The sequence below is a fragment of the Marmota monax genome, unplaced genomic scaffold (genome assembly GCF_021218885.2).
Source record: "Marmota monax isolate L192 unplaced genomic scaffold, Marmota_monax_Labrador192_F-V1.1 WCK01_AAM20220418_F8-fsc00024, whole genome shotgun sequence".
In the NCBI taxonomy this organism is placed as follows: domain Eukaryota; kingdom Metazoa; phylum Chordata; class Mammalia; order Rodentia; family Sciuridae; genus Marmota; species Marmota monax.
Genome location: NW_026695224.1, coordinates 4,961,250 through 4,985,623, shown reverse-complemented (window position 1 = coordinate 4,985,623; position 24,374 = coordinate 4,961,250). Strand labels below are relative to the sequence as shown.

Here is a 24,374-nt window from a genome sequence, read left to right as displayed (position 1 = left end):
ACAGGGAAATAGAGGTTATAAAAAACAAACAAACAGAAATCCTAGAAATGCAGGAAGCAATAAGCCAACTTAAAAACTCAATTGAGAATACTACCAGCAGAGTAGAACACTTAGAAGACAGAACATCAGACAATGAAGACAAAGTATTTCAACTGGAAAAGAACATAGACAGCTCAGCAAGACTGTTAAGAAACCATGAGCAGAACATCCAAGAAATATGGGATAACATCAAGAGACCAAATTTAAGAGTCATTGGGATACAGGAAGGGACAGAGTTTCAAACCAAAGGAATGAGCAATCTATTCAATGAAATAATACGAGAAAACTTCCCAGACTTGAAGAATGAGACAGAACCCCAAATCCTAGAAGCTTACAGGACGCCGAATGTGCAAAATCATAAGAGACCCACACCTAGACACATTATAATGAAGATGCCCAACATACAGAATAAGGAGAGAATTTTAAAAGCTACAAGAGAAAGGAAGCAGATCACATTTAGGGGTAAGCCAATCAGGATAACAGCTGATCTTTCAACACAGACTCTGAAAGCTAGAAGATCCTGGAATAACATATTTCAAACACTGAAAGAAAATGGGTTCCAACCAAGAATTGTGTTTCCAGCGAAATTAAGCTTCAGGATGGAAGATGAAATTAAAACCTTCCACGATAAACAAAAGTTAAAAGAATTTGCAGCTAGAAAACCATCTCTTCAAAACATCCTTGGCAAAACATTACAGGAAGAGGAAATGGAAAATAACAATGAAAACCAACAGTGGGAGGTAGGACACTAAAGGGGGGAAAATAATCAAAGAGGAAAACAAACCATGTTTAGTAACATAAATAAACAAATATGGCTGGAAGAACAACCCATATCTCAATAATAACCCTAAATGTTAATGGCTTAAACTCACCAATCAAGAGACACAGGCTAGTAGAATGGATCACAAAACAAGACCCAACAATATGCTGCCTACAGGAGACGCATTTGATAGGAAAAGACATACATAGGCTGAAGGTGAAAGGTTGGGAAAAATCATATCACTCATATGGACTTCGGAAACAAGCAGGAGTATCCATACTCATATCAAATAAAATAGATTTCAAGCCAAAGTTAATCAAAAGGGATAAAGAGGGACACTACATACTGCTCAAGGGAACCATACACCAACAAGACATAACAATCATAAATATTTATGCCCCAAACAATGGTGCAGCTATGTTCATCAAACAAACTCTTCTCAAGTTCAAGAGTCTAATAGACCACCATACAATAATCATGGGAGACTTCAACACACCTCTATCACCACTGGACAGATCTTCCAAACAAAAGTTGAATAAGGAAACTATAGAACTCAATAACACAATTAATAACCTAGACTTAATTGACATATATAGAATATACCACCCAACATCAAGCAGTTACACTTTTTTCTCAGCAGCACATGGATCCTTCTCAAAAATAGATCATATATTATGTCACAGGGAAACTCTTAGACAATATAAAGGAGTAGAGATAATACCATGCATCTTATCTGATCATAATGGAATGGAACTGAAAATCAACGATAAAAGAAGGAAGGGAAAAGAATACATCACTTGGAGAATGAACAATAGGTTACTGAATGATCAATGGGTTATAGAAGACATCAAGGAAGAAATTAAAAAATTCTTAGAGATTAATGAAAACACAGACACAACATATCGGAATCTATGGGACACATTGAAAGCAGTTCTAAGAGGAAAATTCATTGCTTGGAGTTCATTCCTTAAAAAAAGAAAAAACCAACAAATAAATGATCTCATACTTCATCTCAAAATCCTAGAAAAAGAAGAGCAAAACAACAGCAAAAGAAGTAGAAGGCAAGAAATAATTAAAATCAGAGCTGAAATTAATGAAATCGAAACAAAAGAAACAATTGAAAAAATTGACAAAACTAAAAGTTGGTTCTTTGAAAAAATAAACAAAATCGACAGACCCTTAGCCATGCTAGCGAAGAGAAGAAGAGAGAGAACTCAAATTACTAACATACGGGATGAAAGAGGCAATATCACAACAGACACTTCAGAAATACAGAAGATAATCAAAAATTATTTTGAATCCTTATACTCCAATAAATTAGAAGATAGTGAAGGCATAGATAAATTTCTTAAGTCATATGATCTGCCCAGATTGAGTCAGGAGGATATAGACAACCTAAACAGACCAATATCAATTGAGGAAATAGAAGAAACCATCAAAAGACTACCAACTAAGAAAAGCCCAGGACCGGATGGGTATACAGCAGAGTTTTACAAAACCTTTAAAGAGGAACTAATACCAATACTTTTCAAGCTACTTCGGGAAATAGAAAAAGAGGGAGAACTTCCAAATTCATTCTACGAGGCCAACATCACCCTGATACCTAAACCAGACAAAGACACTTCAAAGAAAGAAAACTACAGACCAATATCTCTAATGAACCTAGATGCAAAAATCCTCAATAAAATTCTGGCCACTCGGATACAAAAACTTATCAAAAAAATTGTGCACCATGATCAAGTAGGATTCATCCCTGGGATGCAAGGCTGGTTCAATATACGGAAATCAATAAATGTTATTCACCACATCAATAGACTTAAAAATAAGAATCATATGATCATCTCGATAGATGCGGAAAAAGCATTCGACAAAATACAGCATCCCTTTATGTTCAAAACTCTAGAAAAACTAGGGATAACATGAACATACCTCAATAAATTGTAAAAGCAATCTATGCTAAGCCTCAGGCTAGCATCATTCTGAATGGAGAAAAACTGAAGGCATTCCCTCTAAAATCTGGAACAAGACAGGGATGCCCTCTCTCACCACTTCTGTTCAACATAGTTCTCGAAACACTGGCCAGAGCAATTAGACAGACGAAAGAAATTAAAGGCATCAAAATAGGAAAAGAAGAACTTAAATTATCACTATTTGCAGATGACATGATTCTATACCTAGCAGACCCAAAAGGGTCTACAAAGAAACTATTAGAGCTAATAAATGAATTCAGCAAAGTGGCAGGATATAAAATCAACACGCATAAATCAAAGGCATTCCTGTATATCAGCGACAAATCCTCTGAAATGGAAGTGAGGACAACCACTCCATTCACAATATCTTCAAAAAAAATAAAATACTTGGGAATCAACCTAACAAAAGAGGTGAAAGACTTATACAATGAAAACTACAGAACCCTAAAGAGAGAAATAGAAGAAGATCTTAGAAGATGGAAAAATATACCCTGTTCATGGATAGGCAGAACTAACATCATCAAAATGGCGATATTACCAAAAGTTCTCTATAGGTTTAATGCAATGCCAATCAAAATCCCAACGGCATTTCTTGTAGAAATAGAGAAAGCAATCATGAAATTCATATGGAAAAATAAAAGACCCAGAATAGCAAAAACAATGCTAAGCAGGAAGTGTGAATCAGGCGGTATAGCGATACCAGACTTCAAACTATACTACAGAGCAATAGTAACAAAAACAGCATGGTACTGGTACCAAAACAGGCGGGTGGACCAATGGTACAGAATAGAGGACACAGAAACCAATCCACAAAACTACAACTACCTTATATTTGATAAAGGGGCTAAAAGCATGCAATGGAGGAAGGATAGCATCTTCAACAAATGGTGCTGGGAAAACTGGAAATCCATATGCAACAAAATGAAACTGAATCCCTTTCTCTCGCCATGCACAAAAGTGAATTCAAAATGGATCAAGGAGCTTGATATCAAATCAGAGACACGCCGTCTGATAGAAGAAAAAGTTGGCTACGATCTACATACTGTGGGGTCGGGCTCCAAATTCCTCAATAGGACACCCATAGCACAAAAGTTAATAACTAGAATCAACAAATGGGACTTACTCAAACTAAAAAGTTTTTTCTCAGCAAAAGAAACAATAAGAGAGGTAAATAGAGAGCCTACATCCTGGGAACAAATCTTTACTCCTCACACTTCAGATAGAGCCCTAATATCCAGAGTATACAAAGAACTCAAAAAATTAGACAATAAGAGAACAAACAACCCAATCAACAAATGGGCCAAGGACCTGAACAGACACTTCTCAGAGGAGGACATACAATCAATCAACAAGTACATGAAAAAATGCTCACCATCTCTAGCAGTCAGAGAAATGCAAATCAAAACCACCCTAAGATACCATCTCACTCCAGTTAGATTGGCAGCCATTATGAAGTCAAACAACAACAAGTGCTGGCGAGGATGTGGGGAAAAGGGTACACTTGTACATTGCTGGTGGGACTGCAAATTGGTGCAGCCAATTTGGAAAGCAGTATGGAGATTTCTTGGAAAGCTGGGAATGGAGCCACCATTTGACCCAGCTATTCCCCTTCTCGGTCTATTCCCTAAAGACCTAAAAAGAGCATGCTACAGGGACACTGCTACATCGATGTTCATAGCAGCACAATTCACAATAGCTAGACTGTGGAACCAACCTAGATGCCCTTCAATGGATGAATGGATAAAAAAAATGTGGCATTTATACACAATGGAGTATTACTCTGCATTAAAAAATGACAAAATCATAGAATTTACAGGGAAATGGATGGCATTAGAGCAGATTATGCTAAGTGAAGCTAGCCAATCCCTAAAAAACAAATGCCAAATGTCTTCTTTGATATAAGGAGAGTAACTAAGAACAGAGTAGGGTCGAAGAGCATGAGAAGAAGATTAACATTAAACAGGGATGAGAGGTGGGAGGGAAAGGGAGAGAGAAGGGAAAATGCATGGAAATGGAAGGAGACCCTCAGAGTTATACAAAAGTACATACAAGAGGAAGTGAGGGGAAGGGGAAAAATAATATAAGGGGGACAAACGAATGTCAGTAGAGGGAGCAGAGAGAGAAGAGGGGAGGGGAGGGGAGGGGAGGGGAGGGGGGATAGTAGAGGATAGGAAAGGCAGCAGAATACAACAGACATTAGTATGGCAATATGTAAATCAATGGATGTGTAACTGATGTGATTCTGCAATCTGTATATGGGGTAAAAATGGGAGCTCATAACCCACTTGAATCAAATTGTGAAATATGATATATCAAGAACTATGTAATGTTTTGAACAGCCAACAATAAAAAATTTTAAAAAAGAAAAGAAAGAAACCCTTCTAAACTCATTCTATGAAGCTAGCATCACCCTTATACAAAAAACAAAGACATATCAAGAAAATAAAATTTCAGACCAATATCCCTGATGGACATAGATACAAAAATTCTTAATAAAATGTGGCAAATTGCATACAAAAACATAATTAAAAGATAGTGCACCATGATCAAGTGGGGTTCATCCCAGGGATGCAAGATTGGTTTAACATATGGAAATCAATAAATGTAATTCATCACATGAATAGACTTAAAGACAAAATCACATGATTCTCTCAACATATGCCAAAAAAAAAAGTAAGACCTCTACAACAAAAATTACATAAATCTAAGAAAGAATTTGAGGAAGACCTTAGAAGACAGAAAGATCTCCATGGTTTTGGATAGGCAGAATTAATATTGTCAAAATGGCCATACTACCAAAAGCACTATACAGGTTTGATGCAATTCCTATTCCAATGATGTTCTTCATAGAAATAGAAAAAGCAATCAAGAAATTCACTTGGAAAAATAAGAGGCCCAGAATAGCCAAAGCAATCCTCAGTGAGAAAAGTGAAGCAGGAGGCATCATAATACCAACCTTAAATATATTACAAAGCTACAATAACAAAAATGACATGGTATTGGCACCAAAACAGACATGAAGAGCAATGGTACAGAAGACACACAGAACAGAAGACAAACCCACATAAATACAGTTATCTCATACTACACACAAAGGCACCATAAACACGCACTGGAGAAAGGATAGCCTCTTCAACAAATGGTGCTGGGAAAACTGGAAATTCATATGTAACAAAATGAAATTAGACCCCTAGCTCTCACCCTGCACAAAACTCAACTCAAAGGAGATCAAGGACCTACGCATTAGACCAGAGATCCTGCAACTACTAGAAGAAAAAGTAGGCCCAAACCTCTGTCATGTCAGCTTAGGAACCAAGTTCCTTAACAAGACTTCTGAAGTGCAAGAAGTAAAATCCCAGAATCAATAAATGAGGTGGTATCAAACTAAAAAGCTTCTTCACAGCAAAGAAAACAATCAAGAACGTGAACAGAGACCCTATAGAATGGGAGAAAATCTTTGCCACCCCCACACCTCAGATAAAGCATTAATCTCCAGGTTATACAAAGAACTCAAAAAACTTAACACACACACACACACACACACACACGCACACAAAACTCCAAATCAATATATGGGCAAAGAAACTGAACAGATACTTCACAGAAGAAGAAATACAACTGTATATGAAATATATAAAAAAGTTCAACATCACTGATAATTCGAGAAATGCAAATTAAAACTGCATTGAGATTTCATCTCACTTCAGTCTGAATGACAATTATCAAGAACACAAGTAACAATAAATATTGAAGAGGATGTGGAAAAAAAGGTATATTCATACATTGCTGGTGGGACTGCAAATTGGTACAACCTCTCTGGAAAGCAATATGGAGATTCCTCAGAAAACTTGATATGGAACCACTATTTGACCCAGTTATCCCACTCCTTGGCATATAACCAAAGGACTTAAAATTAGCAATACTACAGTGATGTGGCCACATCAATGCACCTAGCAGCTCAATTCATAAGAACTAAGCTATGAAACCAACTTAGGTGCCATTCAACAGATGAATGGATAAATAAAATATGGTACATATACACAATGGAATATTACTCAGCCATAAAGAAGAATTGAATTATGGTATTTGCATTAAATGGATGGAACTAGAAACTATCATGCTAAGTGAAATAACACAATCCTAAAAATCCAGGCTGAATGTTCTCTCTGATATGTGGATGCTGACTCACAATAGGTGGCAGGGTGGGGCGGGGGTGTGCATCAGATTGGAGGGGGGGAATGGGAAAAATAGTAGAATGAATCAGACATAATTTTCCTATGTTCATATATTAATACACATCATGTACAACCACAAAAATGGGCAATTGTACTCCATATATGCACGATATATCAAAATAAATCCACTGTCATGTATAACAAAAAAGAACAAATGAAGATTTAAAAAGACAAAAGAAGTAGAAATAATGATGGTGACAGGGAAGGAGAGGTATTTAAGGGAGCAGTGACTTGCAAACACAGAGAAAAAACCAGAAATCCAGAAGTAGAAAGCACAGGGCTCTGAGACATGGGGCAGAAGAATGGGATGCGAACCTCACTCCTTAGGTTTTTGAAGGCTAAAACCCTAAGGAATCACGACAAGGTTTATATAGTCATATATAAACTCTGGTTCAGCCAACTCTGAACCTAGATCTATTCTCCACTAAGGAAAACCCAAGGGCAGAAGGGTATAAACGGGTCCGCTTCAAAAGAAAATGGACATCGACGAGGACATGAGAACACTTGTGGACTCAGATATTTTTTGGTCTATCTACTGTTGCCACACAGACTATAATGGGTAGCCACTAACGTCCCCTTCAGTCCTGGGTTACCCACAGACATCCACAAGGAATACTCAGACCACCTTCTATAGTGAGAAGGACTCGGCATTGAATCAGAAAACTCCCGTTTGCTTCCTGACGGAGGATGCTGTCCCACTTGTTTTTTCTCTGTTTGCTCTGCCTGCCTGCCTCTGACTACCACCTTCTCATTCAGCGGCCATGACTGAGCTCTACCTTCGTGCTGCACACGCAGTTAAATAGTCACTATTATTGCAGCCATGTCACTGTTTTTTAAATGTGAAAGTTAATTTACCCAAGTTTACCAATTTCTTGATTCTTCCGTGTTTCTTGCATCCCACTCTTTCATTCTAAATCCAGTTTGTCTTTCTAAAGTACATGTTGTAATGAGTCTCTGAGTGGTCATTTACTCCTGCTTCTTAAAGAATTCTGTACATCTTTATTCTTAGAATTTAAGTCTGTCAGAGATCCCGAAGGTCTCCTGCACGGCTGCTCCCTCCCTGTCCCCTGTCTGTGTGAGGGTGTACCCTCCTCATGGCTCGTCCGCTCCTTGTTCTCTGACTCTGTGCGCAGTGTGCATCACCCCTGGTGAGGTCCTTCCTCCACCCATGACGTATTTCCTACTTCTGGTGATCCACTTTTGCCTATTTGCTTCTGTTGATCTTTTGATGCTGTTGATCAAATCTTTTAACCTCCATTGGTATCTAGTCCCTCTTTTGTCTCCTCAATCATTTAAAAATGTCTAATAGCTAGCTCTCCCTTGGACTATTTATCACTCTGGTTTGTAAGGTCCTCTTGTTGCTGCTCCACTGATTCTCCCTCAGTCAGAAAGAGATGAGTTCAGGAGAAAAATGACATTTGGGGAAAAAGTACTAACTTAAAATATTCTTTTATTGTCTTTAAACAGTGACTTGCAATATCAGAGGTTGCCTAGGGGTGGGGATCAGTGAGCCCTCAGGGAGTGGAGGGCTCCCCAGCTCTCTCCAGACTCCAAGGCCTCCGACTCCATCAGGGTCTGACCCTTCCTCGCTCCCTGAGAACCTCTGCAGACCTCCACCCAGGCTAACCCAGGAGGCATGACACCATTTAGGTGTGCTGGGTTAGGGAAATAAAAGGAAAAAAAACAACTGTTTTTAGAATCTGGAATTTATTTCTTTAAGAGATGAAAAACAAAACTGACCTTCTTCTCCGCGACTGCCCGCCCGATGCCCTGCATTGTGTATATCTTTCTTCCCTCATTTGTGTTTGAAGGAGGATTTCCAAGACACTGGAATACTACTGGGCTTTCCATCCAGCTCTAGTGACTGATGATTCTAATGTTGTACCAGTGTCACATACTGTTTTAGTGTCTATTGCTTTGCCTTTTTAAGCTTATAATAGGACTTTTTAAATAAAAGAATTATTCAATATTTTTCCCACTTCACTTGGTAGAGAACTCTAAAATCACTTTCTTCAGTTAAGAAAAAAGGCTAAGTCCTGCTTATGTGAAAACTATGTTATAAAAATTAGCATCTTTAGCTGGGTGTGGTGGTGCACACCTGTGATCCCAATAGCTCGGGAGGCTGAGGCAGGAGGACTGCAAGTTCAGAGCCAACCTCAGCAACCGCAAGGTGCTCAGCAACTCAGTGAGACCCTGTCTCTAAATAAAAATACAAAAATAAGGCTGGGATATGGCTCAGTGATTGAGTGCCCCTGAGTTCAATCCCTGGTACCAAACAAAAAAATTAGCATCTTCAAGTTATTTAATCTTCCTACTTAAAAAACAGTCTTTCTCACTAATTAAATTACCTTTCAGCTCTGTTTAAGTCTTTTTAAAAATCTATCTCAAGAAATTAGTTGCTTAATATTTTACCTTCATTAAGCATGAAATTGTCCCTTTCTCCTTTGGGCTTGCAGGTATACAAAAATGCGACTGATTTTTCCATGGTTATTTTTACATGGCTAAATTACAAACTCTTTTGTTAATTCTAACAATTTCTAGACAATTTTCTAGGATTTTCTAGATGTACACATGACTATATTATGCTTGACCAGGTAATAAATGGGTACCTGATGCTTTTGTATCATGTCTTATTTCATTTCTTAGAACTTCCCAAACACCATCATGATTATAATTGTGGCAATCCCCTCTTTCTTCCTTCTCACCCATCAGCTCCACACTGGCATCAAACAACATCACTCAAGGCACAGAGGTAAGAGTGTTTGCCTATGATCAGCTTTTAAGGAAGAGGATAATACATTACCAGCATTTTCACAGAGAAACCTAGGCCAAAATGGAAAACTGTCCCCCATTTAGACTCGGACACTCAAACTACCTGGGAAGTCCAGCTACCTAGAACACTAAGAAATTCAAGGCATTAAATTTGAGGTGTCCTTCAACTTGTGAGGAAGGAAAAGACCATTTTAAAAAACTCAGGACACAGGAGCCGACTGGTGGCTGACTGGTGGGTGGCCAAAAGCAATGTTCTTCCAGTGTTTGACTAAGTTAGAATGAGATCATCTTACAAGGTTCATTAACTGAAATTACAAAAACATTCATATATAGTTTTGTAAGAAAATGAATTGAAGTAATTTTTATTTTGTGGGTTAAAGACATAAACTGCCACTGGATTTGTTCTTCAAGTCAAATCTGGCACAAGAAAGACAACAATGATTAAGATGTACTTGCATGTGTACCTGCCTCACAGGATTAAGAGCCCTAAACAATACTTCTATCATAATTTAAAAGTTACCTTATTTTTAGTAACGGTTCTACTCTTAAAATATGATGAAACAGGATATTTAAGAATTCTTCAGGATCTAGGAGAAAATAAAAATCAAATAAGTCACAGACAAAATGCTAAAATCCTTTTATTCTTTACTTATTACAACCATATTTCTATACTGAATTCGATTTTGTTCATTCAGTAGTATTCCAATTAAACTCATAATTTTCAATTTTTCCTGACAAAGGAAAAAATACAAACAAAATTTGAAGGCTATAGTAAAGTATTATATTTCAATTTTGATATAATTTTATTATATTTGGAAGGATATAATCATTTATATACAGTGAAATAATTTTTGGTTTGGAGGGTTTAAGATTAAATAGAATAAAACCTGAAGTGTGCCCTCTTTTTCCTGCTGGTTAAATAACTATCAGCCTCCAAACATTATAGCTGGTTACAAGTACATTGCTAATAAGGTCAAAGTCAGAAGTTAAATCTTTGAGAAAATCCATTAGCTATGAACAGAATAAAACACTGACCATAAACATATGTACATATGTATATGTGTACATATAAGGCCATTTTGTACCTTCTATTTACAAGGAAAACCAATGGTACACATAGACGACTCACTGCACCCTTCCCCACAGGAGAGAAGTGACTCAGAGGGTCAGGGCTGGGGGAAAGAAAAGAACTCTTTCTTGCATCTATTCATTTAATACACTAGAACCAGCCAGCTTCTTAAAGGGGTTCATTCTTCCACATCGTTCTTCACTTGTAGAAGAAAAGATGAATTTATAAAACATGGAGAAAATTGTGTGTCACATAGAAAAATAATTCCTTTTTGTTTATCTTGTTTGCATTGTAATGAGCTCAAAGAAATCCTTGACAAAACTCTAATTTTTCAGTGGTGGGGACAGGATAGAGCCCAGGGCCTCTTGCATGCTGGATAAGTATGCTACCCCTGAGCCATATGCCCAGCTCTGCTCCCCACAAATTCTAAGCTAGAACTATACCCGACACCACACAAACAATGTTTTAGCTAGCAATTAGCATATTCATATCTTTTTGAGTCATTTTCAATGCATATAGTATAAATTAAGGTGGTCACCTTTTTCTTCAGAGGTAAATCCTGATGCAGCCTCAACTTTTTCAAGTATTTTCCTCAGTTTCATAATTTTTGTGGCACATACATATCCATATCTATGTTAGGAAAAAAAATTTTAATTGCTGACATGGGCTTATATAGTAAATTATTCAACATGTCTTAACAATGAGACATTTCTTATAACAACTCCAGTATGTCATGAATTAATAGACAAGGCAATGATTTTGAAGAACACAAATATAAGCTTTGATTAAAGAATGAAAAATTACAGAACTAGAACTAGAATTATCCCAAACACTATTATATACCTTAAAAATGATTGTTAAATACTAATAAAAGAAAAAAAATAATGTTAAAAGTTTGGGATGATGGATTTTAAAATAATATTTGCCTAAAAATTTTTAAAAATTTACATTATAAAACAGAATATATTATTTTGAGAGATAACATCCTTTTAATACTAAAGAAGAAACAACTTCCAAAGGAAATTAGAAAGGGAATTGATGAGGTATTGAAACTAAAATCTATAATCAAACCAATCGCCACCATTACAACATTTTCTTTCATCTTGTCTGACTACAGGATAAAATCAATGAGATCCTTGACAAAACTCCACCATGGGCTTAACACAAGTCAGAACCAGCCAATCTTATATTCATTTTTATACTGTTTTATATTTACTCATTAGTTCTCTGCAGCCAACTACACTGAGCAGCTACCACTTACACAGTCACCCAAGAGATCAGCCCCTGGGAGAAGGGGAAAGGTTGAAAAGATAGGGTCTCTGCTTTTGAGAGCAGGGTTTTATTATCAAAAAACCAGTCAGCTAAAATAGAGATGCAAACACAGGGACTGTTGACTGCAAAAGGTCACCTGACAAGCTTTTTGAAGTGGATGGGATTAGAGCGTCATAAACTATGACTCTTAACTGGGTGGACAACAGTATACAAAAAAATGTTTATTAATGGACTTATGATGTTTTGTAAAGGAAGAAGTGGCAATATGTTTAAAGAATTTTGAATTTGACCTATCTTGCTCTAGTATCAATTACCTGGGAGTAAGAAATAGAGAACTAAGTTGGCATAAGACAAAACAATTAATGTGAAAATCAAGATTCATACTCATCTTAAAGGATAAGACAATTATAGAATTCATTACAGAATTTAAAGAAAACAAAAGACATAAATGGGATAATTTATTCTTTTATAATTAACTTTCCCAGTCATAAAATATAGTAGGTCACTGGAACACTCATTGTATTTCAGTAGTATTTTTTTTTCTTTTTTGGGTCAAAATATTAAACTATATTTTGTTTTAATTGAAAAATATGTCACAAATTTTTAATTAGTCTTAATACAGAACTTAAATTACATACTTTTCTCTCTGTATTTCCAAATTTGTTTTATGATTCATGGCCTAATTCTTCAGAGTTTAAATTTTATAATGTGACATTATCATATCTCTCTATTACCTCTTATCAAAAATCTTTACTAAATGGTGTTCTGTCACTTGCGATTAGATTAGTACAAATTGCTTCCTGTGGCCAAAAGCAAAAAAAAAAAAAAAAAAAAAAAAAAAAAATTTCATTCTAATTTCTAAACCAGGAATGAAAAAAGAATCACCTGATTCAGCACCTGATTAAAATTAGATGGAAAGAGGCCTAAATATATTCCTCAAAATAAAACATGCTACTAAAATACATCTCATCTGCTTCTAATACAGAAATATTGAATAGTAGCTATTCTATAAATAAAAATTTTCCCTACTTTTTTCTTTGATATAAATTAAGAAGCCATATTGTACCAATTTGCTAATTAGTATGATTATTATTAGTAGTACTGTTGGAATAAACTGTTTCAAAAGATAAGAAAGCCAAATGTTATGTATCAGTTTTTCTATACCTACTGCAATTGCTAACTTATTGTATACTCCACTAAAATAGTTCAAAGCATTTCAAGGAATACACTATGTTCTATGCATTGGTCAGACTTAAGAAATTAAATAAGCAATGGAAATACAAAGAACAAAGCCTAAAATAAAATCAGTATTTCACCATGACAACTAATTTTTTCCCATTTCTTATTACAGGAAAGCAGGACATAAATTTACTACTGGACAGGATAACAGCAAACAGAATACCATCTAAAGGCAAAAAATCTTCCTTGTACTTACATTCTCAGAGGATTAACTATTTCTGTCCTCAGCAGCTCTTGAGTTTCACTATAATATTCTACATCATTCTTTTCTTTGGGTCTAAGTAACACAGTATCCAGAACAGAACTAAAAGCAAATAAGCTGCAAAATAAAATCATTATTTTCCCTCATGATAAAAAAAGATCATTTTTCAAGAAATAGATTATAAAAAGAATCACAAAAGGAAAAGAAGCAAAGTCTAAGAGAACAAAGAACATAAACATTCACTTTCTTCATGAACATGGGCAACCAAGACCCCTGTGAAGACCCCCCAGGTCCCATCTTCAGGTCTTCAGATTCTTTCAGGTTAAGAATAGTAAAGCCAAGAAGGCAAACTATAGATTGACAGTGTTAAAGGATAAAAATATGATGAAAAAACTTCTTTGCAAAAGTTAAAAGGGGGTCTACAAATCTGAGTCACACCACAATGGACAACACAGGAGGACGTTTGGAAACTACTTCTCAAAGCAAAAGCAACTCAGTGCAATACTCAAATGAGGCAGAGGGTCAGGTTTCAGGGGGTGAGTGTACCTTCCTGATGTCTGCTGTCACAGGTTGACTGACTTCTAGGAAGGCCACCCCCAAAGACAGAGCAAGAGAAGGGGACACACAACGGGCATTTCCATGGAACATTCTATCTCAAACATTATCTCCCTTTTGCCACTTTGCGAATACCTAAATTCCCTTAAAATCACTTGTGAGTGAGTAACTGTGGGATCCAGTCTGAATGATTCACATTCTCCTTCCCTGAGCTGGAGAGGCTTTGACCCTCACTATATCTCATAGTGACCTGGACATTGCCCCGTCCTGGAAGTCTGAGGACACATCTTCGGACACAGGCGTGTTGCCCCATGGATTGAGCTACGTACGCTCACCTGTTCCTTTGTGATATTACTCCTTGGCCCTGTTTGGGATAGAATGTTCCATGGAAACGCCCGTTGTGTGTCCCCTTCTCTTGCTCTGTCTTTGGGTGTGGCTTTCCCAGATGTCAGTCAACCTGCTGACAACAGACATCAGGAAGCTAGACTCAGCCTCCCACTGAAACCTGGCCCCTTGCCTCATTCGAATGGCTTCTCCTCAATAAAAGGGGTCAGCGCGCACTCGCTCTCTCTCTTTCTGTGGACCCTTAAGGTCAGAGGGGCCATCACAGGAACCCAAAGAAAAAGGTATCTCTGTCTCTTGTGTGGTTATTTCATGCAGCCCAGTTCCCTTAGAGTGACCCTGAGTGTTTCAGTCGCAAGGAATGCGACAAGTAACAACAGAAACTTCCTGGTTTCAAAGAAAACAAAACTTGTCTAATACAGATTTTTATTAAGAAATCTAATGAATGTTATCTCAATGCCATAATGTTTGCTCCTGACAAAACATCTGTGAGTTGAAAGTACTCTATCATCACAATGGCCTACCATCTTTTTTCTTTTTCCTACTTTTAGAATTTTAACATGTCATGTTAACTCCCTGATTCTGATGACATAGCTATACAATTAATGGAACTGGCAATGCAAGGTCCTTAGGGCCTAAAGACTCCTGGTTCAGTCTTCAGAGTCTAATGATTCTTGCCATGCTAAGTTGTTCCACTTTGGGAAAAAACTACATATATAGGAACAACAGGGCTTCTATGGAACATAATTTTTTTTTAAAGAAAGCAGTTTAAAGATTCCTTCTACCTACGAAAACAAAGACAGAACACATCGGCCAAGAGCTTACTGCAAGTCATGTTATTTGATTCATGTTCAAAGACACCGTGCCTACTCGCTCCAGCTGCCCTCGGCACATATCTGCTCCATGTGCGTCACTGTCATCCAGCTCTGGCTCATTGTTCCCTGCCTTACTTTTCATATTAATGTGGTGGATATAGGAACAGGCGACAACACTCCGTAACTTCAAGAAGTGTATTTCGGAAAGCAAACTCCCTTCCTCTCCTAACCCCCAGTCCCTAGTGTCTCCACTCAGGTAGCTGGCTCTCTCTCTCTCTCTCTCTCTCTCTCTCTCTCTCTCTCTCTCACACACACACACACACACACACACACACACTCTATACCTACTGCATTCATTTTAAACTTACCAGAATAAGGTTGAGTCTAAGTAACAAGAATTGTAATGGCCCTGGATACCTTTCTTCTTTCCAATCATTATCTCCAAACCTTCTTTTTCCATTTTTGGTGGAGTATTTTCTTCTACCACTTCACTTAAGTAGCCTCCAAAGGCTGAAAAGATTAAAAAAAAAAATGAAAAGAATTCTTTTAAACCATTAAAAAGAAACTTTCAAACTGTGTCTTCATTTTAAAATATATTTTGGTATTTTGATAAAAAATATTTGTTTATCAACTTTCATTAATCAATTCAACTTGGCATGTAAAACAACACTATTGTTAATTTTCAAACTCGATTCCTCCACAATTTGAAAAGCACTTTAGAGTATTAAGTAATGTGTAAAAAGCATCTGTCAAGCAAAATATTTTGCTCCTAAAATACTTTATTATTTATCCACAATGTCTCATATTTTCAAGTACAAAAAGAAAACAAAAAATATAAAGTACTCTTTCAACAGTAAGAAAAACATGCTTCATTAAAATGGCCTTCCTATTACACCTTCCTATTTATACCTACTCTTTGCTGCGCCACTGTTATTCAGAAGTGGGAAGGGATAGCATCAGAAAGCCACCACCTCTTCCAAGTGATGAGAACAGCTCTCCTCCAGCCTCAATCTAAGACTATTTAGACAAACCCTGATTTCTTGGTAAGACATGCTGACTGATATACTTAACCAATACATTATAGGGGACGTTGATGCCAAAAAAGAGGAACACGGCTCAATTTCTAGCCCCTGTATTGCTGAAAAGTAAACATCTGTAATCAATAAGAAGAAAAAAAACAAATCCCCCTACTCCCACCTTTTGCATCCAAGACACTATTCCTAACACTTTTTTAAATGGCTCTTCTAGGCTAACTAACTTTCAGATATACCAAGTAACAATCTTTACTGGTTTGAAAGCTTACGAGCAATTGGCATGAAAATCACTTAAACACTGTCACTGTCACCTAATACAAAATGGTATGAAATGAAGTCATTCCAGATTAGTAAGTAAATGAAAAGCATCCGATACCTAAAGAGTTACAGCGCTCTATCTGATTGGAAACAGGCTGCAGGGACGCGAACCTCGAGTCAGGCCTGCAGCTCTTCAGTTTAACAAACAGCGCCTTCTTCAGGGCACAGGTGAAATACCGAGTGCCCCTAAAGGTTCCATCTGTACAGCCTGCGCATTCATCTTCCTGGAAAAGAAAGGCTTCCACATGCATTACACCACGCCGCGAAGATAGACACACAGAACTAAGGCGCCCGAAGCTGCTCCTAGTGACCCTTTCTCCGAATTCCCTCTCCACGTGTACTGCAAACTGCATCAAGAAAAAGGGGTTGCGGAATCAAAGCATCGAGCCTTTAGCTAATGATTTAAGAAGTGAATTCCTTAATCCAACAGGAACTCCTCAATGAATTCCCTTTCAGAACACCTGCCTAGGCCTTCCCTGGTTACCTGACTTTCTTTGTACTATTTCCGAAAGTATTAAAACCAAGGAATGAACTCGGGTGTAGCTCAGTGGTTAGGTACTTGCCTGGTACAGGTAAGGAAGGCCCTGGGTTCAATCCCCAGCAATGCTAAATACACACACAGAGGGAAATGAGGAGGACAATTATGTTAAGTACTCCTCTAATAGTGCTCATTAGCATGAAAACAAACAAATAAGCAAACAAACCAAGAAATATATTTTAATAAAAGCTAAATGTATTCAAATTCCCCTCTCCTGATTGTGCAATGCCAAACAGGCTTTCCTACTCTCCAAAAGGAAAATCTTTCCCTCTACCAAAGATACCAAAAGACCTGAGAAAACGATGGTTAGTTCTAAGGCCAATGATTTAGCTTTATACGGAACAAGGCGAAACAAGAAAAGTAAAAGCTGGTAACAATTAACAATTTGCTTCCCTTATTGCATTCTACTCAATATAAGAAGCCTAAATACATTAACCTAAAACGCAATTCTTCTTTTTTGGACATGGATCAACTAACATTAGAAACAGGTGAGGCAGAAGCCTAAGGAGAGGGAAAAAGAATTCAGGCAACACGTCATGAAATTTTTCTCCAAATTTTTGGACATTCACGATGATTTGCCAAGAAATATATAATAGGAAATATTCTGCACAAAACCCCATTTAGAAAAGAATTATAATTTTTGGATCAAATTAAATTACCAGTTCCAGGCCAGCTAGTACTTCATTCAGTCCTGGGGGCTGACCGATCCAACGAATGACCCCGTAGAAAGGAGGGTTCTCCTTGACTTCAGCCAGCGAGCCCACCTCCAGACCGTGAGAGTTGCCAGAAGACATGGGCAAGGGCGGGCTCTCCTGGACAGGCGCGCTGTTCAGCTCCCCCATCACAGACTGAACTGACAAAGAAAGCGGGCTGTGACCAATGCTTCCATTGGAATTAGGCACCTTTGTCAGGCTGAATGGTAGAGAGTGAAATCTGTTCTCACTGGATAAGGAGTTCATGGAAGGAGCCTGCAGCGGCGGTGACGAATGTCCAAATTCTGAAGATAACTCTGTTAGTGACTTTGCAGGGTCTTCTGCAACTACGAAAAATTATTCTTAATTAGAGAAATATATTCAAGAATCACAAACACGCCTTAAACATTAAATAGGATTTACATATCTAAAAATTAACATACAGCTCTAGTCCAACTGCCTGCATGGCCTCTCTGTGAGGATTCTTCCAGGCATTGCAAATTAATATCTCCAAAACAGCATTCTTGCTTCTCTGCCCACCTGCAAACTTCTCTACCTCACTAAATGGCACCCAACTGTTCACACAAAAGAAAAATCTATTACTTATTGATGTCATATAGCCTATATTCTTTATCCATAGCCCAATCACATTATGAATCAGTACAAAAGACACCAACATTTTTAAGAAATGATTCTAAATTTTATGAATCAAAGATGACAATGTTTTCAAAATAAAGGAGTAATGAAAGGAGCGAAACAGAGGAAACAAAGAAAAGCTGTGGAACACAAAGTAATACCTATAAAGGAAATTTACAGACAGATTATTTTAGAAAAAAAAAAAGAAAGCCCAGATATTAATGAACTCAGCATACAACAGAGGATTTGGAAGAACAGAATGACCTCTCCATAAAAGTAAGCAAGAATAAACAAAAGAACAAAAATTAATGTAATAAATTGTTATTACAAGAAAGAAGATCCAATCCAAAATAAACACAAAGACAGAAAATAATGAAAGAGAAAACAAACACATTATCATGTCATAGCCAAAAGCTGTTTCCTTAAAATGATTAATACCGCTGACGGCAGGCACTGCAGACCAGTGGGGAAAGAAGGGACTTCTTAATGGTGTGGAGACACCAGTTATCCATATGTTTAAAAAATTAAACTGGAATCCTACTCACACTCTACACAAAATCAGTTCCAAGTGGCTTGAAAACAGACACAACAGGCAGAACTATACACTTCTGGAAGATAATACAGAAGAATGTTCTTTATGACTCAGGATAGAAAGAAATTTCTTAAACATTAGCACATGAAACAAAGAAAAAAATACTGATGAGTAGGATCATATTAAAATTAAGAACTTAATCACTACAAGGTATCATATCATAGTGAGTGCAAAAATTTGAGCCACAAGGAGAAAACATTTGTGATATATATAGATACCAAAAGATTATAACTTGAAGAAGATCTGCAAACTAATAAGACAAAAAGAAAACTAGAAAAAATAGAAAAAAGACTTGTAAAGGCAATTAATGCAAGAAGAATATCAAGTCACCAACAAATCAATGACAAGATCCTTGCCTTTGTAGGAAGTAGACAAATTAAAGCCAAAGCTAGCAGGAGCTATCACTTCAAGAGTTCAAGGTCTCAGAACATTAGCTATTCATAAGAATGATTCTCCTACACAGTGCTGATGAGGATGTGCTGCGGGACTGTGTGTTTCTGCCTCTAAAATTCACATGTTGAAACCTAATCCCCAATGTGAGGGTATCTGGAGGTGAGGTCTTTGGGAAAGGATTAGGTCATGAAGGCAGGGCCCTCAACATAAGATTAGCGCCCTTATAAACGGGGCCTTAGAGAACTCCCTTGATCTTCTACCATGAGATATCACAGCCAAAGATGGCTATCCTGAACCAGGAAGGAAATCCTCACCTACTAACAAATCTGCAAATCTGATCTTGGACCTCCTAGCCTCCAGAACTGTGAAACATAAGTTTCTGTTGTTTATAAGCCACTCAATCTTTGGTATTCTCTTATAGCAGCCCAAATGGTCTAAAACACTTTAAATTGGTATAACTACTTCAAGAAACAGTTTGGCATTGTTTAGCAAATAATGTACCAATAATACTACTTCTAGTTATACACTCTAGACATACATAAGAATGTTACTAGCAGAGTTGCCAATGATAGCAAGAACCTAAAAACAATGGTCAAATGGACCATTGGTCTGAATGCCAATTGGTCAAAAGGATAAATTGTGGGATGGTAATATCATGGAATACTATACAGCAATGGAAATGAATAAATTACAATAACATACTGTAACTCGCATGAATCTTAGAAACATAATGTTGAGTGAGAGAAATCATGCAAGAATATATACAATTTGGTTTCTTATATATAAAGCTCAAAAACAAAGAACTGACAATATATTGTTTACATATACTACAAAACTACAATGAAAAGCAAGAAAATGATAAAATATTAAAGTAAAGATGATGGTAGCTCAGAGGAGGGACTAGAAAGAGGCACCCCAGGAATTTCAAAGGTAATTATAATGGTCTTTTAAACTCAGTAATGACTACTTGGGTATTCACTGTACTTTCCACCTACTGTTCATTATACCTTAGCCAAGTTTCCTTAGTAATGAGAATCTAAAATCTATAAAAATCAGTCTTTTCTTTCCCAAACACTGAACCCCCTTAATACCAACACTTGAATTCATAAAGCAAGTTCTGTGGGTTCTATCTGGAGTGCACCCATTTCTCCTCTGCCATCATCTCTTTAATCCATGCCCCATCACGGATCACCCTGCTACCAGACTCTTCCCAGTGTCTCTCTGCTGCCTTTCTGGTCCCTCTTCAGTCTATTCATCATACAACAACTGGTGAGGCTATTTTTTTTAAGTTAAAGATCTTAGGTGACCACGTGTAGCTGACACCTTCCAGTGGTTTCCCAGGATTCTTAGAAGTTCTAGACTTCTTACCTAGACCAGGGGCCTCCTACCTGCCTTCCACACTCATTAAGACCACTTCTCCTTGCTTACCCTGTGGTCACTCTGGTCTACTTCCGGCTTCTCAAATACGCTTCCTCCCCTCAGAGCCTTTGCGCTTTCTACTTCCTCTGCCGGGAATGCTCTTGTCAAGTTCTTTCTCTGGCAGTTTCATTTCATCATTCAGATCTCAACCTAAATAGCCTTTCCAAAAAGTCCTTTCCAAACCACCCTGCGGTGGTGGCTTCCTACTCCACTGCTGCACCTGGTTCATTTCCTTCACTGTAAATGTCGCCATCTCCAGTTACCTTATCTGTTTATATACACACTGTCTATCATAGAAACCACAATACGAGGAGGTAAGTTTCAAAAGAATGGCAATTTTGTTTGCCCTTGCCATGGTTGAATCTACAGCATTTGGTGTAACCACTTGGAATACAAGAAAATATTTGTAAAATATTTGTTTTTTAAAAAAGTATAAATTAATCAAATATTGTAGAGAAAAGCTCTTTTAAATTTGTAAGTAAAATTAACTATGGGAACAATATTCTTTTTACAACTAAATTACTTCTGTTTTCTGATTTAAAGATGAATACCTACTCTAAAGTTCATTACTTTCCATGTTCCAAATAGGTCTTTTAGGATCAATAGTATTTCAAGGACGTATTATACATTAAATCAGATTAATAGAATCAAGAAATTAGGAATATTCCACTGCAATACAAAACTGTTTTAAAAATAAGAAAGATAAAATTATGTACAAACATTGACATTACCTAGATTATGAAAAACCTATAGTTTACTTGTTTCCTTCCCTCCTCCCCTTTGGTACCAGGGGTTTAACCCAGGGTGCTTAACCACTGAGCCACATCCCCAGCCCTTTTTTATATTTTATTTAGAGACAGGGTCTCACTGAGTTGCTTAGGGCCTTGCCATTGCTGAGGCTGGCTTTGAACTTGCGATCCTCCTGTCTCAGCCCCCTGAGCCACTGGGATTACAGCCTGCACCACCGCGCCCAGCTACTAGTTTCCTTTCCTTGGAAAGAAATCATCACGTAGACAAAGCATTAGCAAATCTGGCAGTAACCACAGGGCAAGTGCTAGTGCACCACAGCCACCCTGGCTGGGCCTTGTACACACCCAGAGGCCAGCAGGCTCTGTGTTCCCAAAGGACCTGAGTTACTGGAGAGCTGAAACTCCTCTCACAACAGTCGTCCCTCAGGACAGGCCCTCCTGAGGGAATGCCATTAAATAAGCCTCCTGCTTCTCGGCAAGAAAGAATCCTTGCCTCCCTCCCTCGTGGGCCCCTACTCAGAGTCGGAATGACAGAGCGCAGGAGACAGAACCACCTACTGCTCCCTTTGAGTCATTTTCCACATCAGAGTCTTTGATGTATCAGCAACCTGTTGCAGTGGTGGATACGGATCAGCCTGGGACTGGATCCACGTCATAACTAAGGAGTCACTATAGCCACTCTAGTACGTAAATCTGTATTTTCAATTAGTTTGCACGCAATTACTGAATCTGCTGAATGCCGTCCTGGGCTGAACACCAGGAACTTACAGTCTGGCAGAGGAAACAGGAAAGTAACCCAAAACATTTTGAGATCATTTTGAGGAAAATGAACCTAACCTAGAAGTGGGAAAGGAAAGGAAAGAAAAGGCTTTCTGTATGACTTAAAAATCTGAGACTTAAGAGATGATTTAAGAGTAAGCCAGGCCTCAAAGGTGGAGGAACAGGAAGAAGAATTTCCAGGAAGAAGGAGCATACGAGAGAGAGAGAGAGAGAGAGAGAGAGAGAGAGAGAGAGAGAGAGAGAGAGAGAGAGAGAGAGCCCAAGGGCTCACAACCCATCCCAATATCCGGAGCAGAGAAAATGATGGAAGCCACACCACAAGGAGCCCAACATGCCAAACTAAGGAATTTGAGTTTTATCTTTAAGAGCAGGGAAACATTCATAGAGACTGTGTGAAGAAGACAGCAGCAAAAACGCCCGCCTCTTACAGTGGTTTTGAGGATAAACCAATGTGTACCGAGCGCTCAGCCCAACTCGGGGCGAGCAGCCAGTGGGCTAGAAGGTCGTCTAGAGGAGGGTGGTGAGGACGACGCAGCTGGCATTGCTGTTAGAATAACTGTAAAAGGAACAAGTCTGAGGCAGGGAAACCAGTCAGAAGACCACCAGGCGAATTCAGACAGGAACAAAGCAGCTGCACTAAGGCCAGGGCTGCCGAAATGAAGCAGGGGAGAGTCTAATGATGTGAAGAAGGGGAAATCCAGGGCACGTGGTGACAACTGGGCTTTACTGATAGGAGGGAGGGAGAGGGAGAAAATTGAATGAATGAATGAATGAACAGTTCAGATGAAACCCAAACTTCCACGAGTCTCCATCGGCCTCACGTCTCATTTCCTCCCTCCAGGCTCTCAGCACACTCCAATCTGGACCCTGTGAAATTCTTCCACACAACAGAACCAAGGTCATCAGTGACTTCCAGGGGTTCCTGGTGCCCTCTCATGCCCTCTCACAGGACTCAACACTACTGTCTGCTTGTTCCTTGCCTTTTGAGACCACAGCTCCTGGTTCTCCCCACATGCCCCTGGTCATCTTTTCTCCGCCTCCTTTGATGACTGACTTTCCTCCCACTGAACCATTCAGCTCCTCAAGGTTAAGTTGCAACCCATACTCTCCCTCCTCACTCTCCAGAGGCAATACATTCAAAGGACTTCAATCGCCCTCTATGAGGACAGCCTACAGATTTATTTCCCGAGTACTTGCTCCTTTCCTAAGCCTCCAGACCTGTACTTCCCACTGCCTACTTGATGACTCACCTCCAGTAAGTTTAAAAGGCACCTCCAATACAAAATACTCAAAATCCAGTTTTTCGCCTGCCTTCGTCACCTACGTAAGCAAGCCGAAAACTAGGAGTCACCAGGACACGCCTTCCTCAACTCCTACTTTCACTCATCTGTAAGTCCTATCAGATCAACTCCCACATCTCCATCTACTTTCTCCCCATCCCTTCTCCAAGTCTAGTCCCGGACTACAATCAAATTTCTGGGACCTATCGCCACTTCAATTTACTGCCTGCAGCCTGGGTAATCTCTCCAAAAGGCAAACCTGGTCATGCCACAGGTTGCTGAAAAAATTTCAGTGGCTCTCCATTTCCTGTTGGTGGGACACCCCAGGCTCCACGTGTCCCGGCCCTGTTGGCAGTTCCATTTCCATCCCTACAGTGCTATGCCGACTCTGTGTAGCTACTCTGGCTCTTTTTAGCCCTTAGCAAAGGCTAGCTCCACTCTCCCCGAGGCCTTTATCTGTGCTATTCCCTCTGCCTAAAAGGCTCTTGGATCCTCCTTCGCCATGTTACACACAATCCCTCTGGTAAATCTAAGCACATGCCGCTTCCTAAAAGAAACACCACGCCCCTAGGTAAATCCCAATCCTTCCTCCAACAGCACTATGTCTGTCACCACTGCAGCCTACATCTGTTTCTATGTCTGAATAATTTTGATCTTAACAATTTGACCATAA

At 38.4% G+C, this 24,374-nt stretch overlaps 1 protein-coding gene across 17 annotated transcripts in view; it reads right to left on the bottom strand.

Annotated features, from left to right (window-relative positions):
* The window catches only part of Cyld (CYLD lysine 63 deubiquitinase), a 74,460-nt gene that overhangs the window by 16,710 nt on the left and 33,376 nt on the right, over positions 1 to 24,374 (bottom strand). For 14 of the 17 annotated variants that reach the window (XM_046434481.2, XM_046434492.2, XM_046434477.2 and 11 more), the window contains 6 exons: positions 17,820 to 18,199; positions 16,681 to 16,846; positions 15,639 to 15,780; positions 13,553 to 13,675; positions 11,384 to 11,475; positions 10,297 to 10,363 (listed from right to left, as the gene is read on the bottom strand). In XM_046434481.2, the coding sequence (XP_046290437.1) occupies positions 10,297 to 10,363; positions 11,384 to 11,475; positions 13,553 to 13,675; positions 15,639 to 15,780; positions 16,681 to 16,846; positions 17,820 to 18,199 (970 nt within the window). The remainder of the gene's footprint in view (positions 1 to 10,296; positions 10,364 to 11,383; positions 11,476 to 13,552; positions 13,676 to 15,638; positions 15,781 to 16,680; positions 16,847 to 17,819; positions 18,200 to 24,374) is intronic. The other 3 variants (XM_046434485.2, XM_046434487.2, XM_046434484.2) reach the window with 3 other exon arrangements.